The 16,000-nt window shown below is 36.0% G+C and overlaps 1 protein-coding gene across 1 annotated transcript; it reads left to right on the forward strand.

Annotated features, from left to right (window-relative positions):
- The first annotated feature begins 88 nt into the window (after nucleotides 1–88).
- Nucleotides 89–15,709, forward strand: mcm3 (minichromosome maintenance complex component 3). Its single transcript, XM_056445269.1, has 17 exons — nucleotides 89–260; nucleotides 423–535; nucleotides 2,512–2,720; nucleotides 2,811–2,941; nucleotides 3,324–3,562; nucleotides 4,307–4,415; nucleotides 5,399–5,552; nucleotides 6,842–6,973; nucleotides 7,060–7,268; nucleotides 8,775–8,949; nucleotides 10,823–10,949; nucleotides 11,169–11,319; nucleotides 11,416–11,556; nucleotides 12,341–12,453; nucleotides 13,660–13,730; nucleotides 14,760–14,835; nucleotides 14,979–15,709. Exons 1-17 carry the CDS (start codon nucleotides 186–188, stop codon nucleotides 15,175–15,177), a joined length of 2,424 nt encoding a protein of 807 aa, XP_056301244.1. The 5' UTR covers nucleotides 89–185; the 3' UTR covers nucleotides 15,178–15,709.
- The last annotated feature ends 291 nt before the right edge of the window (nucleotides 15,710–16,000 follow it).

Raw genomic sequence — 16,000 nt, forward strand, 5'->3', positions numbered from 1 at the left:
ATTGGATGCTGCAACCCCAGAAGACGCAATATGTAAATGAGCCACTGGGGTGTCCGCCAATCAGTGCTCGGATTCCACTGCGAGAGAAGTCTGGTGGCGCGAAAAGGCACACAACAGTGCTGCGACAGACACGAGGTGTTCTGCACTGAACTTTTCTCCATACTTTTAAAAGCTATATTGCAAAAATGGCTGCTGAAGTTGTGGACGATCAGGAAATGAGGGAGGCTCAGAGGGATTACTTGGATTTTCTTGACGACGATGTAAGTATAAATGCGTTATTACATATTTATTACAGATTGAATTGTTGTAGTTAGTGTGCCTTAAAGGAACAAAGGCCCACACCCACGTTACTTTTTTCGTGGAACTTTTAAAGCATATTTTGCCTGTTTACAACTTTACTCTTGCGTTTTACCCTTTTCCAGCAAGACCAGGGCATCTATCAGAGCAAAGTACGACAGATGATCAGCGAAAACAAATCCAGGCTCATTGTGAACCTCAACGATTTGCGCCGACGAAATGAAAAGCGAGCAGCAAAGTATGTCTAGTTTTTCCCACTTCACTAACGTTACTACACCATGTGCACATGTATGATGTCATGCTATTATAATTTGCAAGTATTTTTTACCGCACAATGACATAATAACTACACGTATTCCATATTGTACTGAAATATGAAGGGGTAGTTCACCCAAAAATGAACATTTACTAATTTACTCTGCCTCAAGTGTTTCCCATACGTTCAAACAACAAAAGAACAAAAGGAGATATTTTGAAAAATGTTGGAAACCTATAATCATTTACTTGTAGGAAAAAAAAATAAATACTATGGAAGTCAATTACAGGTTTCCACGGTTTTATAAATAACTTATTTTGTGTTCACCAGAAGAAAAGAAACTCAAACAGGTTTGAGACAATGACTTGTAAGTAAATATTGATGGAAACTTTCAGTTTTGGGTGAACTAAATTGTCACCATTTTGTTGTTTTAAGATGCATAAGAACCTCTAGAACACAAATTAAAACATTTTTAATAAAAACTGAGATATTGGTTTTCATGCTTTGAAAGTCCCCATTAAATTATAATTATATTAACATAAAACTTAACATAAAGAACAGAAGCGACATGAACAGAAGCGACCATGCCTGATTAACGCTTGAAAGTGTTGGGTCTTGTGGGAGCTACAATGTGTCACATGACATGTACGAATAAACCTGAGAACGGTAAAGTCTAGATCGTATACACGGCCGGCCGGAAGTGCGAAATGCACATTAATATAGCTGCATTTTTTATGACACTATAACAATAATTAATATTTTTACGTTACTGTGACACTTGGGTTTAGGTGTTAAAAAATAACATTTATTGGGTAATTTAATAAATAACGTAAATAATAGCCGGTACAACTACTGTTTTTACATTACTGTGATGGTTGGGTTTAGGGTTGGGGTAGACGTTAATAAAATATAATAAATGTGAAATTTAATATTATATAAATAATTCTCTTTAACTTCCGGCCGCATCCATATCAGATCCAGCAACAAGCCCAGAGAACGCGTCCTGTGAGAAATGAGATGCTGTGGTCTTCCTGATGGTCATGACCTGCGTATTTTTGACTGAAAATTATGTAAACATTACAGCATTCATACAACGATTTATTGTTTTTCCCTTTTTCCCAATATATACTGTGTGTAAAGACCTTACAGATATACATTGCACAATACAAATAAAACAGATACGAATAGAAATTTCAGCAAATAAACACCCACCTTCTTTATTCTGCCACAATGACTTCTGGGACTTCTCAGGCAAATTTTGCGCTCGAGTCTGCATCGATGCGTCCTCGATATCAAGAACACATCCAGGAACCTTCACGCATCCTCCGTTCTTGCGGTTTTAAGTTTTGGAACTGAACTTTGGCAACTGATGATGACGTTACACGAGAACACTGCAGAACGCATATTGAGAAACAGCCATAATCAAGCTCTACACCTCACACTTGAATTACACCAATCAACCAAATAAACAAAACAAAAACAAATAATAAATAAAAAATCAGGAAAAAAACGCAACAGAATACATATGACAATATAAGACACATGCATACACTTACAAAAAAATTCACAATTAAACCCCTCGGAGAGTATTCAATATGTAAATGTAAAACGCTTCCTTCTGCAGTGGAAGTCTATCTATATCGCCGCCCCTTCTCGGAACCTTCACTTGTCCAATTCCAATATATTGTAATGCTGAAAGGTTATGTTTCAATGAATTAAAATGAACAGAAATAGGATTTCGTTGATCATTTAATTGTATATTCTTTGTTCAGCAATTCATAATTTAGCTTACATCGCTAAAACAACCCATGGTTTTTTCCTGATTATTATTATTTTGTTTACTGGCTTGTTGGTTGATTGGTGTGGTTATTGTTTGCAGATGTGAGGTGTAAAGCTCAATAACATTAATACATGAAGTGTGACCATGTTTTCATTGACGAGCATTGTCTCTCCCTCAGGCTGTTGAACAACGCTTTTGAAGAGCTCCTGGCATTCCAGCGAGCCCTGAAAGATCTGGTGGCTTCAATAGATGCGACTTACGCCAAGCAATATGAAGAGTTTTTCATTGGTTTGGAGGGCAGCTTTGGGAACAAACACGTCTCCCCTCGAACCCTGACCTCTCGCCTGCTGGGCAGCATGGTGTGTTTGGAGGGCATCGTCACTAAATGTATGTCCAGCATTATTTATATGACTTTTACTGATTTGGTATGTCGGATGCCATGAATGGTAAACTGATCATTTTTCTTTTGATCAACAGGCTCTTTGGTGCGTCCCAAAGTAGTACGCAGTGTGCACTACTGCCCAGCCACTAAAAAGACCATGGAGCGCAAATACACAGATCTGACCTCTCTGGATGCCTTTCCCTCAAGTGCCATTTACCCCACCAAGGTAAAGAATTTGTCACAGTTGATCACTTTAATTAGTGGAATCATGCAAACATATTGAGGACTAAGACCATATATAGGCTGCTATATATGATTTTTTAACAAAGTCAATTTGTTTGTGTAATATTATTATTAGAATTGGTTTATGATTAACGATTATGAATTATTGTTTATCACGGTTACTAAAATAATATTTATAACATGTCTCTAATTTTCACAAACTAAATTAAATGTAATAAAAATATAATATTATTGCATTTCTAATATTTTTATCTGGATATTTTGATGCATTTTCTAACAGCTGTTACGGCGCCCTGTTTGATAACCCCTGACAATGCTAGTCCAAAAATAGTTTCTTTAAAGTTCTCTGCATTCGATCCATTCAGGATGAAGAGAACAATCCACTGGAGACAGAGTTCGGTCTGTCTGTCTATAAGGACCACCAAACCATCACTATACAGGAGATGCCGGAGAAGGCCCCTGCTGGTCAGCTGCCCCGCTCTGTGGACATTATCCTGGACAATGACCTGGTGGACGCCGTGAAGCCTGGAGACCGAACACAGGTGATCGGCACCTACCGCTGCCTGCCGGGCAAGAAGGGCGGCTTCACCTCGGGCACCTTCAGGTACAGCTGCTTTATAATGTCATCATTGTAAAAAGGGTGTAACAGTGCTCAGAGGTCACGGTTTAGTACATACCTCAGATTTGGGGTCACGGTAAAATACGGTACAAGGCACTGCTTTTCCTCTTTATTTTAAACAGGCAGAAGTGTAATGTCACAATCAGCTACAGAACTGAAAAGCTACTTACCAAAAGTACAAATTAAATAGAAATATGAAATATTGAACTTTATAATTAAGACCTTTAAACCTTTAAAGGTTGAGCCCGACCTTTTAATAACAACAGAAGACCAGTAATTGTGCAGAGATTCAGTAAGCTTCAGTCTCTGAAAATGCTAGCACTGACTGGAGGTCCATTCATAACAGTGGGTGCAGTGGACAACAACTGTTCAATCTTGTGTGTGTGAAGAGAAAGGACTTGGACTTAGTGACCATTCGCGTCTTCTGCAGCACCTCACACACGACAAGCACCACGTTTATTAGACAGCATGTCAAGATAAGTGTCAAAACCTTTAGAGCAGCGTTCAGTAATGTTAGTTACACAGCAGTGGGCCTGTTAGATGAACTGGAAGGTGAGGAAAGCATCAAGAGTGTCTGTTTACAGTCCCAAGTTGACATGACATTGCATTTTCAGGCACAAAGTTGTTGCACTGCTGTGGTCTTTTCTCTAGTAAAAACAGTGTTCTGGTATTCTTATTTAAAATATATTGATATTCATAGTATGATTTGTCCCTTGTGTGTTTGTTCAGGACCATCATGATTGCCTGCCACGTCAAACAGATGAGCAAAGAAATTTCTCACTACTTCTCTGCTGATGATGTGGCCAAAATCAAGAGCTTCTGCAGGTCCCGCTCTAAGGTGAGCGGATGGAAATCAACATACAGTCTGGTTAAAATTATTGGCACCTTTGTTAAATATGAATAACAAAAATTTTGTTAAATTTGATAAAAAATTTATCTTTTTTATCTTTAAATAAAAACTTCATCGTTCTAAAAGATAAAAATATATATACTTCTGGTATGTTTCACTCACAGGAATATTTTTGGGGTGCCTTTAAATTTAGCCACTGTATATTGGCAAAAACCTTATTTTAATGAGACCCCCCTCTCATTTTAATTGATTTATTTCAATGAAAGTTTAGTTTTTTTTAATGAAACATAAAAAGAAAAATCAACAAATCAGATTTATTACAAATATTCTTTGCTTAAATTTACCAAACGTGCCAATAATTTCGACCATGACTACTATTTTTATAAGTTTCAGTTGAGTTTAACTGGTTAAATATACGCAGATATCTATATTACAGTTGGGTCGATAGACAATGCCATCATCCATCACCGATGGCTGACCATAATGGTGAGACGTAATTTTAGCGAAACCTGATACTGTTGGTTGGTTGCTGTTGATTGAACACCTTTTTTACCAACCAAGCTTGTCGACACCATTATAACAACACAGATCACTCAGCCTATTCATGCTAGAGTCCTGTGGAAAAAGTGATTGACATGGTAATTTGTGTGTAACTTTTGTATCTTTATTTATGATTTGTTTATGGGTAAAACAAAGACCATGCGGATCAGGTAGTTCACATTTCACAGTAGGCTACAAATAATTAATTTGTTATGAATTAATTATTCATAATAAATTAATTCACTGCAGACGATGTCATAGTCCATCACGATGTGTCACATTAGACATCACCCAACCCTAATCCATATGCACACGCACTTGCGAACATTTTTGTGCATATGTCCAGTGCATTACAGATTTGCACATGTTTTGTGATCTTGTTTGTGTGTGTTTCTCTAATGTGAATGCTTCATTTGTTTGTTTTCCTGCAGAATGTGTTTGATCAGTTGGCTCGTTCTCTGGCCCCCAGTATTCACGGTCATGAGTACATAAAGAAGGCCATCCTGTGCATGCTTCTAGGAGGAGTGGAGAAGGTGCTGGAAAACGGCTCGCGTATTCGAGGAGACATTAACGTGCTTCTCATAGGTATTTACCTGCTTTTAATTGCACATTGTGCACAATATTGAGACACACTTAGGGTGAAATGATTGTTTGTGAACATGATAGCTTTTTTGTAATTATAAGTTGTAAGTAGGGCCAAATTAAGTATAATTTATTTTGGGATTTTCTGTAGATTTGTGTTATGTAAAGATTTAAAGATTATGGTATATAAAACAACGTGACATAAATATAAAGCTGTTTAAAATAAGTTTGATGTTTGTCAGATTATAAAAAAGAACTTTACCTGAATAACAGTAGTACATTTTATTATTTTATTTTTATTACTAAAATATGTATTTTTAATTTTAATATTATATTTAATAAAATTGTTAAGACAATATCATAAGCAGTAGTGATAAAATACATTTTAATATATGATTTTTAATTGTTTTATTATGAATTATTACAATAATAGAGTGAATGAATTGTATTAGAGTTTTGTCTGGTTGCTAACAACTGATTGTAGATATCCATTTTGAGACCAGGCTAACCAGATCAACCAGCTTAGTAAAAGCAGTTCTTTACTGCGGTTACTCGCAGACCCACCAGATGGCGCCATTTATCAGTCTTTGTTATAAATATGACATGACGAATACAATTCATTCATTCATTTTACTCATTCACTCATTATCTTAGTCCCTTTATTAATCTGGGCTCGTCACAGCGGAATGAACCGCCAACGAATACAACTTCTGGAATATTTCTTATTCTTCAGATTTGGAGGGAATAAATATATACAAAAATCTATTAGTGGAACATCATTATTGAGAGTAGTATACTCCTATTAGTAGTTTAAAGGTCCCATGAAATTAAATTACAGTTTTTTAGATGTTAGTTTGTCTGTAAGTTTAAATCTTTAAGCCAGTGTGCTCCAAAACAGTGACAAATGTGTGTTTAGAAGATATAAACTGACATAAACATACAAGGCTTGCAGATTGTCACTTCCGCATAAATAGATCAACAATTTTTTTCACGTCACCTCATACTTCAGTTTCTCATTTAATCTTGATCAATAAAATGCTTTTAAGTATCTGACATGCCCTGCCCCCTTCAAGACCCTTGATATTTGCTGTTTATATGATGCGCTTGGGCTCAACCACTCTCACTGGCAGAGTTGTGATGAAAAAAAATGCCAGTGGCTGTTTTTAAAAAAGGGGAGGAGCTACTCTATGTCCCAACCTCTGTTTGTTTTTTAGTTGAGATTATGTCAAACATTGAATTAAAAAACCCTTTAGGTCAATTTAGCCTAAATACTAAATGTCTGTGTTTCTCAGGTGATCCATCAGTGGCCAAGTCTCAGTTGCTCCGTTACGTTCTTCACACCGCTCCTCGGGCCATTCCTACAACAGGTCGTGGTTCTTCAGGTGTGGGTCTGACCGCAGCCGTCACCACTGACCAGGAGACAGGTACTGCCGCTCACACACACACACGCAGTAAAATCTGCTTTGTCGACTCTGCATCAGTGTTAAAGCTGCGTCTGTCTGTCTCTCAGGCGAGCGGCGTCTGGAAGCCGGGGCCATGGTTTTGGGGGATCGAGGCGTCGTCTGCATTGACGAGTTTGACAAAATGTCAGATATGGATCGCACTGCTATACATGAGGTCATGGAGCAGGGCCGCGTCACCATCGCTAAAGCTGGCATCCACGCTCGACTCAATGCCCGCTGCAGCGTACTGGCAGCTGCCAACCCGGTCTATGGCAGAGTGAGTGCTGCATCCTGTGGTCTATTTTACATTTCATTATTCAATTTCTGTGCCTGAAGAGGATATATGCAGAAGGACTTTTACTTTTCAGTAACCTAGTTAAAGGGTACCGGTGAACTGTATGCTGTTACAAAATTAACGTGTTAGTGAGGTCTGTTTTCTATTAAAAAAAAAAAAACAGTGATCTTCACTGCCTGATTGCTATATATGATATAAAGTGGGTCTCAGACTGTACAGGAAACGCTGCATTAAAGTCAGTTTTTTTGCACTACATCTTTAAAATATGAACGTTTATTTTACTCCAGTATTTTAAATGGGGTGATGTGCTAGCCTGTTGACCCTGACGGTGCGTACATGTAAACGGCTTTTCATCTCGTTTCACACTTTAACAACTAAACGAATGCTTAAGTCCATTTAATTTATTATAATTTAATTACATTACAACATCGATGCTGTTAAAGGAACCGTATAAAATTGAAGAAAGTCACATTAAACGTTCACTGAAAGTTTATCAGTAGGGAAAAAAACACTAGCTGTGCCTATACCCTATACTGTTTGACTCTACAGAAAACCATATAGCACTGTTTATTTAACATTTTTCGTTGCTCTATTGTAATTATTTTTGCTTGCCATTTGTTTATTGTATGATTCACACCCTTATAAATTCACCACAATCAATCGTAATGAATGATCTGTTGAAATTGTATTCACATCGCAATATTAATTGCAGAAAAACGAAATATTGGAGTGTCCGATTTTTTAAATATCTTAAATATTTTTTATATTTTATAATATGCAGCCCTAAATTTAATGAAATATGTTACATAAATAGTGGAAATATTTATTGTATGAAATCTAATGCTGTTTCTAGGTCATTTAAAGTTGTTTCTAGTGTGTTTTCTATGATTTCTTTGATTTCCAGGGTGGTCACTAGAGCACTTTGGGTATTTTCTAGGTTGTTCTTACTACAGCGTTGGACACCGAGGAGCCTTTTTTTTTTTTTTTAAAGAGCCAATGCCAAAACATTTCATTTGCAATAACTTTATTTAAGTACAGTCAACACTAATACAAAATATTGAATTAAACCCAGTTAGGATAATAAGACACAATCAGGATATTTAAGTTAATAACTAAATTAGTTTTTAAGTTTTTAGGGTGTTTGAGAGGGTATTTTGGTTGTTTGTAGGTTGCGGTTATATTGTTTTGATCCTTAGTGAGTTCTCACAATGCAATATCATCACAATACTTGTATCACAATACAATATCATTGAGATTTTAAATATATCACAATGTTCTGCAATAGATACTAAACAAATAAAAACTGCCAATAGGTGCTGTCATGTGTACAGGAACATGACAATATAACATACATCAGGTGGTTGTTAGAGCAATGACCTGAATTACAGTTGTTTGAAATAGCAGTTCAACATTGCTAGTCTTTTCTGTACAGTTGATGTTTCTGAATCTGCGTGTGTGTTTTGATGACGTGTCTGTGTTGGTCTGCAGTATGATCAGTATAAGACACCCATGGAGAACATCGGTCTGCAGGACTCTCTGCTGTCTCGTTTTGATCTGCTCTTCATCGTGCTGGATCAGATGGACCCTGAGCAGGACCGCGAGATCTCGGACCACGTGCTGCGTATGCACCGCTACAGAGATCCACATGAGCAGGACGGGACAGGTATAAACTCACACACTACTGTCTGACTGAAGAGCAGTGTCTCCAGATTGACAGAATACAGATGTATAATTTATAAAAGGTCGCCTCACAGCAAGAAGGTTTGCTGGTTCGAGTCCCGGCTGGGTCAGTTGGCTTTTCTATGTGGAGTTTGCGTGTTCTTCCCGTGTTGGTATGGGTTTCCTCCGGGTGCTCCGGTTTCCCCCACAGTCCAAAGACATGCGTTATAGGTGAATTGGATAACCTAAATTGGTCATAGTCTATGAGTGCATGTGAATGAGAGCGTGTATGGGTGTTTCCCAGTAGTGGGGTGGGGCTGGAAGGGCATCCGCTGCGTAAAACATATGCTGGAATAGTTGGATGTTCATTCCACTGTAGCAATCCCAGATAAATGAGGGACTAAGCTGAAGAAAAATGAATGAATGAATGAATTTTGGCATACAAGGAATTAAGCATGCCAAAACATTATTAGACGGTTTATTACTTGTTGATTGACACACTTTATCAGTGGTTGATTAAGCGTGGATATCAAAAATGTGTATGTTTTGAGGTACATGATGCTTACATACAAAACATGTACATCAGAAGTGAGGGAAAAATGAAGCAAAACCAAAATGGAGTTTATTAAAAATTCTGAAACAGAGCAGGGCATCAGTTAACCGCCTGGGTTCCTTTGTTGAAATGAATTAACATATTGTTTGGCTTTTTTAAAATTTCCAGTAATTGATTTTTACTTAATATGCACAATTTGGGAAGAAAATAACACACTTAGGCCCAATCCCAATTTTATTTTCGTAGGGTAGTGTGAAGGGCAAGGGCTTCAAAATTTACCCATAAGAATTGGGACAACACCTACACACGTCATCATCTGTCATCGCTATCTCATGCTTCACATGAGATCAGACGATGGCAAATGCTGTAGTTATTCCAGTTGTGTTATTTTTTTGGTATTTATCTTCAGGAAATCACTGAAGGCAATGATATAATGATCTAATGTGGCAAAAAGGTGGCATTTACACCATGGCCATTTTCATCTGTGTAAACACACCAAAAACAACATTATTACTATAGCAGACACTGTAAAAAGCTCATTTCCAGCCACTAGACTATTCTGACAAGGTATTTGAGTGTCATTTAGTGTCAGGATGTTGTAGAACTGCTATACAAGGGTTATTGTTATGGATCATAGATAGCGAAATTTAGCAGTTTTTATTTTAGCTTTTTTTTTAATTTATTTATTATTATTTTTGAAGTATGACGGTAAAACACAAACAAGGTTATGAATGTATTAAAACATGTGCTTGTTTGTTGTAAAAATTCGGAAACCGGAGCACCCGGAGGAAACCCACGAGAACACTGGGAGAACATGCAAACTTCTGCAAACACATGCAAACACTGACCCAGCCGAGGCTCGAACTAGTGACCTTGCTGTGAGGCAAGAGCGCTACCCACCACGCCACCCTAGTCATTTTTTATTTAATAAATGGTTCAATTAAATGATTAATCGTCAATTCTAGACTTTTTCAATACCTTTTTTTTTTAATTTTGGTTGTCATTTGTACATCAAGCTAGTGGCAATGTGCCACTGAACTAGACTAACACCCATCCAATCACTAACATTCCATCTCAATAAAAGTTTTAACACTTTGAAAGTTTTAAAAGTTTTAAAGTTTATTTAGTAACTCTATTTACCAATATGCTTTAATTATATTCTTTACCATACCATTTGGTTATTTAAATGTTTTAACTAGGCTTTTACAAAATATCCTTAACGTTTAGCCTTGTGTAAGTCTAAAATTTATTTCATAATAGTCTTAAAAGTCTTTAATTTGACTAAATGAAACATGTAGAAACCCTGAGCGTTTGTGTGTTTCAGCTCTTGCTCTTGGTGGTACAATCGATGCTTTGGCCACAGAAGACCCTGATGCTACGCAGGAGGAGGAAGAAGAGCTCCAGGTTTACGAGAAACACAATCCACTCCTCCACGGCAGCAAAAAACTCAAGTATGTGAACACGTATTTCATTATTTCAACTGTCTGTGTTTTCTATCTCTAATGCAAATCACAATAGCTAATTCGGCTCTGATTGGTTCATTTACCAAATGAAACGAAGCTTTTTAGTAGGTGGCATGCTTTTTTTTTTCTTTGATTAAGAAAATGTTTTGTTTTGCATACTTCGCTTTGCTTGAACGACCATTATTAAAAAACACATCCTTTTTTTAGAGATCGAGTGGTGAGCAAAGCCTTCATGAGGAAGTACATCCACGTCGCCAAAGCCATTTGTCCAGTTTTGACCCAAGATGCAGCCAATCACATCGCAGAGGAATATTCACGGCTGCGCAACCAGGAGCAGCTGGGCTCCGACATCGCACGGGTAAATACAGGCGCCTCCACAAAGCATTGCTGGTCAGGTGTTGGTAAATTTAGTTAAGTGGCTAGCCTGATGAATCTGCTTTGTTTTGTTTCTCAGACGTCACCGGTCACTGCCCGAACCCTGGAGACTTTGATCCGTCTGTCCACGGCTCACGCTAAAGCTCGCATGAGTAAAGCTGTGGAGCTGGTGGACACTGAAGTCGCCGTGGAGCTCGTGCAGTTCGCTTATTTCAAGAAGGTCTGTTTGCTCATACTGCAGCTCATTACTCATATTAAGTCAGTTAAGGATGGATGGCATTCAGTGGTGTATATTAAGCATTTAGATCCACCAGGCGTCTGCGCAAACATTGTTTTTATGAGCATTTAAGAAATACACAATCATAAATTGACAAACAGACAATTTAAGTTTTTTTTCTTTAAATAATTATGTTCTGTACACATATTATGGAAGGTTTAGTAGGTCATTCTGGCCAATAGACTACTAATTTTAGAAGGGGAAAAATGACATAAAGCTGAATTACAGGATGTGTACTGTATACATATGACTTAGGCTGCATTTCCACCAAAGTGTCTTTTCTCGAGCTGAGCGTTTGTTTTCTGTTATTTTCTATGGAAGCACTGTGTTTTTTGAGTGCTTGGAAGTGTAGCAAGCCACTGAATTTTACAGTCATTGCTGTGAGCAAAACGCAGCGCCCATCAGTTTCACTTTTGAGCTAGCCAACCAATCACAGTGGAGGAGGGCTGGGTCAATACCACACAACTGTCAACAAATAATGACTTTCAACTTGTTCTAAACTCTGGCGTTTTTCTACAACTGCAAGTACTACAAACTAGGGCATATAGTCGAATGTCTAGCAAATATCAATCTAAAGCTACCTTTATTACTTTCACCCATTACTCAATCAACAAAAACACCACTTCTTTCTGCCACCTGACTTTGTTTATTTGTATATCTTCTCTTAAATTCATTAAAAAATGTTGTACATGATTTGCTCAAATGAATTGTTTTCCCCACTCTTCAGGTTTTGGAGAAGGAACGTAAACGCTCTAGAAATGGACAGCAGGACGCTGCTTCAGAAGATGAGGAAGAAGAGGAAGATGAAGCTCAAGACACACCACAACCACCCAGAAAAAGGTCTGCTGTTAATCCAGAATAACAAAATCTTTATTTCAGAACTTCTAAGACGTACTTTACAGGTTACGACAAAATGATTAGCCTTTCTGTGCAACTAATTTTTTCCACACATTTTTAAACAAGAGTTTTAATGAATCATTTCTAATAGCTCAAATGTCTTTATCATGATGGCAGGAGATGATATTTTACTAATTATTTTGTAAGATATTAGTATTCTTAGGTTGCAATTTAAAGCCTTACCTAGGTTAATTATATTAACCAGTAAACTCATTGGACAACAGTGGTTGGTTCAAAAAAGTTCTTAGAAGGGCTAATAATATTGATCTTAGCAGTCTTTACAATTTTTTAAAAATATTTGTTTATATTTCAGCCAAACAAAAGAAATATGACTTTTCCAGAAGAAAATAAAATAGGATATACTGTAAAAATGTGCAAAAAATTTTGAAAAATGAATAGACATTTCACAGGAGGGCTAATAAATTCACCTTTAACTTTATGTTTTGAGTTCAAAAGATACGAGTTCAAATGTTTGAGGTTGGTAAGGTATATTAATGTTTTTGAAAGAAGAGTCTTACTCTCACCAAAGCTACAGTTATATAACAAAAAATGCAGTAAAGTTAGTAACATTGTCAAGAATTATTAGAATTAAAACAAATTTATGTACTTTGATTTATTAATGTGGTGAATTTTCAGCATCATTACTACAGTCTTCAGCATCATGTAATCCTAATTTGCTGATTTCTCTGCTCTAGAAAAAAATTGTCTGCTTAATCAAGGGTTATAAACAGCATTGATTTGAAATAGATGATTTTGTATTGCTGTTTATTTCTTGAATGAGCTCAGATGTTTGAGTGGTGCTGTTTCTGTTCATGTAAAAATTAAATGACAAAAAGTTATGAGAATGTTTTTGTCACTTTAGCTTATTTTCATAAGGTTTCAACTAAATATTTCAAGTTATACAAACTTCAGCTGAATATTTTTGGTCAGTTTGAGTAAAGTAAGCTCAGATGACTAAAAAACTTGAAGGCAACAAGATTTTTATTTTCTTATTTTACAGTGTTGAGATCATGAAGTGACGATTCATTCATAAAACTCTTATTACACAGTGTTGTATGACCTTTGTCATATATGTAAGTGATGATTATTGATGTGTGTGAGAGCTCAGCTGAGATTTGACCACTGACCATGTTTTCTTTTGTCCTGTAGGCGCAGGGGATCTCAGGCCAGCGAGTCTTATGACCCCTATGACTTTGACACTGAGACTGATATTCCACAGAGTAAGACAAACACACACAAACATTTCCTCTACATTGTTTTAAGGAAAACTATTTTGTCAGTTTTATAACTTTTGTCAGATTAATGACAAGAATCAAAACTATACATTAAAATGTTTCTTTTATAGTACTTCAGCAATGTCCGTAGATTCTAGGTACAATACAGATTTTTTTAAGTTTTTTTCCCAGAATTAGTTTGTCAGTTCTTCTGTATTTTTACAGAGGGATGTGCTTTTCATTATTTGCCTGATTATATACAACATTTTATTCAACAAGAAATGTGAACATATATTTATATTCTGGCTATTTGCCCTATTTTCTGAATTGTGGAGCAACAAAACAAAACAAGAATTTGGAGCCTGACTTAATCTAAAGTATAGATGAAAAGCTAATGTTAGAAAGGCAAATTAGTGCACATTAAATAAACAATAATTCCCCGTTTTATAGTTAACATGACATTTCAGAAAACCTAATACAAAAATACAAAGTATTACAAAAAGTTTACAGCTTTAAATATAATTTTAATAATTAACTGGGAAAGTAAAGTGATAACTATTAGCCTTGAGGTCCTATGCCGATCCATCCCTCTCTTTGCTTGCCACACTTTCCTGTCAATTCTCTCTACTTTCCTGTCAAATAAAGGTGAAAACCCCTAAAAATTATTGTAAAAAAATACAATTGTTAACATTAAATAAGACATTGTATATATTTAAATAATGACCATTTATTAACTAAAATATTAAGTTATTGTGATAGCAATTAAAAATTAAGATATTGGGATTGTAGTTGAGTAATCTCATTTTGTAGTGATTAATTTACATATTAGGATATTTAGATTGTAATTAAATAATCATATTTGATTGTAATTGTTCATTGTATTTTTTTCCCCATTCACCTGCACCTAGATCGCAATATTAAATCATACTGTAAATAAACACCAAATCATTATTTGTTTAAAACATAAATAAGAAATAGTTGAAATATTGAGAATATTGATTTGTATCCTAATATTTATTTGTGTGTTTTTCTCAGTTCAGTCTCCGGCTCCTGCAAGGCAGGGTGATGAAGAGCCTGATCAGAACGGCCACACGGAGTTGTCTGTGGACAGGTAAGCTTTCAGGATTTTTGGTTTTATTTATTGTTGTCGTTTTCAGAGGACCGCTGACTTGGTTTAAACTATTGTTTCTTAATAATAAGAGAAACCGCTGAGTGTTTGAGTTGCTGTAAGTCTAAAATGTGTGTTTGCTGTAGGTTAAAGGAGTTTAAAGCGGCTCTGCTGGAGGTTTTCCGCTCTTCTCACGCTCAGTCTGTGGGTTTGACTGCTCTGATGGAAAGCATCAACAAGTCTTGCCCATCAGCGTTTAACGAAACTGATGTCCGGGCTGGTCTCGCTCGCATGCAGGACGACAACCAGGTCATGCTGGCTGATGACATCGTCTTCCTGATTTAAACATCTTTTCTGGACAATATTAGTGATCCTTCTGTTCTTGCATTCATCTATTTCAGAAGATCTGCAATATGTTTGCTCTGTTCATTACCATATTCTTGCAAGCATTTCTAAAACTAACTCTCTCCAACATTGTCAGTAAATTGTTTGCTGTCTATTGTTTTTCACATGCTCATATATTGATGTGTATAGTGGCATGCCATTAAAAAATAACTAGGTTGTATTTTTGCCAAGAAATGATTTTTATTTCTATAACAGGCTTGTTTCATGTTTCTCAACATGCTCAAACTTGGCTTATGTTCTACACAAATGAGCTTTCTCTGGTTTTATTTCTCCCTTCATTAAATGGCTTGTTTGTTGATTTGTTTTATTAATGGCTTGTAAATACAGATGTTTTTTAAATACAGATGTTTCAAACTAAGAAAAAAATACAAATTCAGAAAAATGATAATGGTCAAGATTTGTTTTCTGTACTTAATGCAATATTTCTTGTCTAGTCTGTTGCCTTTATCAATAAAATTATCAAAAATGAGAAGGGGTGAAGAGTATCTATTTGTTTACTAATTTCTTATAGCAGCTTGATTATTCAACTGATATACAATTTAAAAACAAATGTACTATTATAGTTTTATTTATTTAGCTGTTTTCATTTTAAAGTTGTACTTTTTTGCCATTTCTATTATTTTATTTTTCAGATGTCAAGTTTTCTGTTTTTATTTCAATTTCATACTTAATTTCTACTATGAAGCCAAACTATATGAAAACATGAACGCTACACTGGTAACATTTGGATGTTTATATCATTTCAAGTAACGTAATAGGCTTG

The sequence above is a fragment of the Danio aesculapii genome, chromosome 20 (genome assembly GCF_903798145.1).
Source record: "Danio aesculapii chromosome 20, fDanAes4.1, whole genome shotgun sequence".
Classification (NCBI taxonomy): domain Eukaryota; kingdom Metazoa; phylum Chordata; class Actinopteri; order Cypriniformes; family Danionidae; genus Danio; species Danio aesculapii.

Bases quoted from the DNA above. Each gene is read 5' to 3' on its own strand.
- mcm3 (XM_056445269.1), top strand. From the start codon at position 186: ATGGCTGCTGAAGTTGTGGACGATCAGGAAATGAGGGAGGCTCAGAGG. The intron at 10,950-11,168 runs GTATGTGAACAC...TCCTTTTTTTAG, and splicing joins CACGGCAGCAAAAAACTCAA to AGATCGAGTGGTGAGCAAAG. The intron at 11,557-12,340 runs GTCTGTTTGCTC...CCCACTCTTCAG, and splicing joins AGTTCGCTTATTTCAAGAAG to GTTTTGGAGAAGGAACGTAA.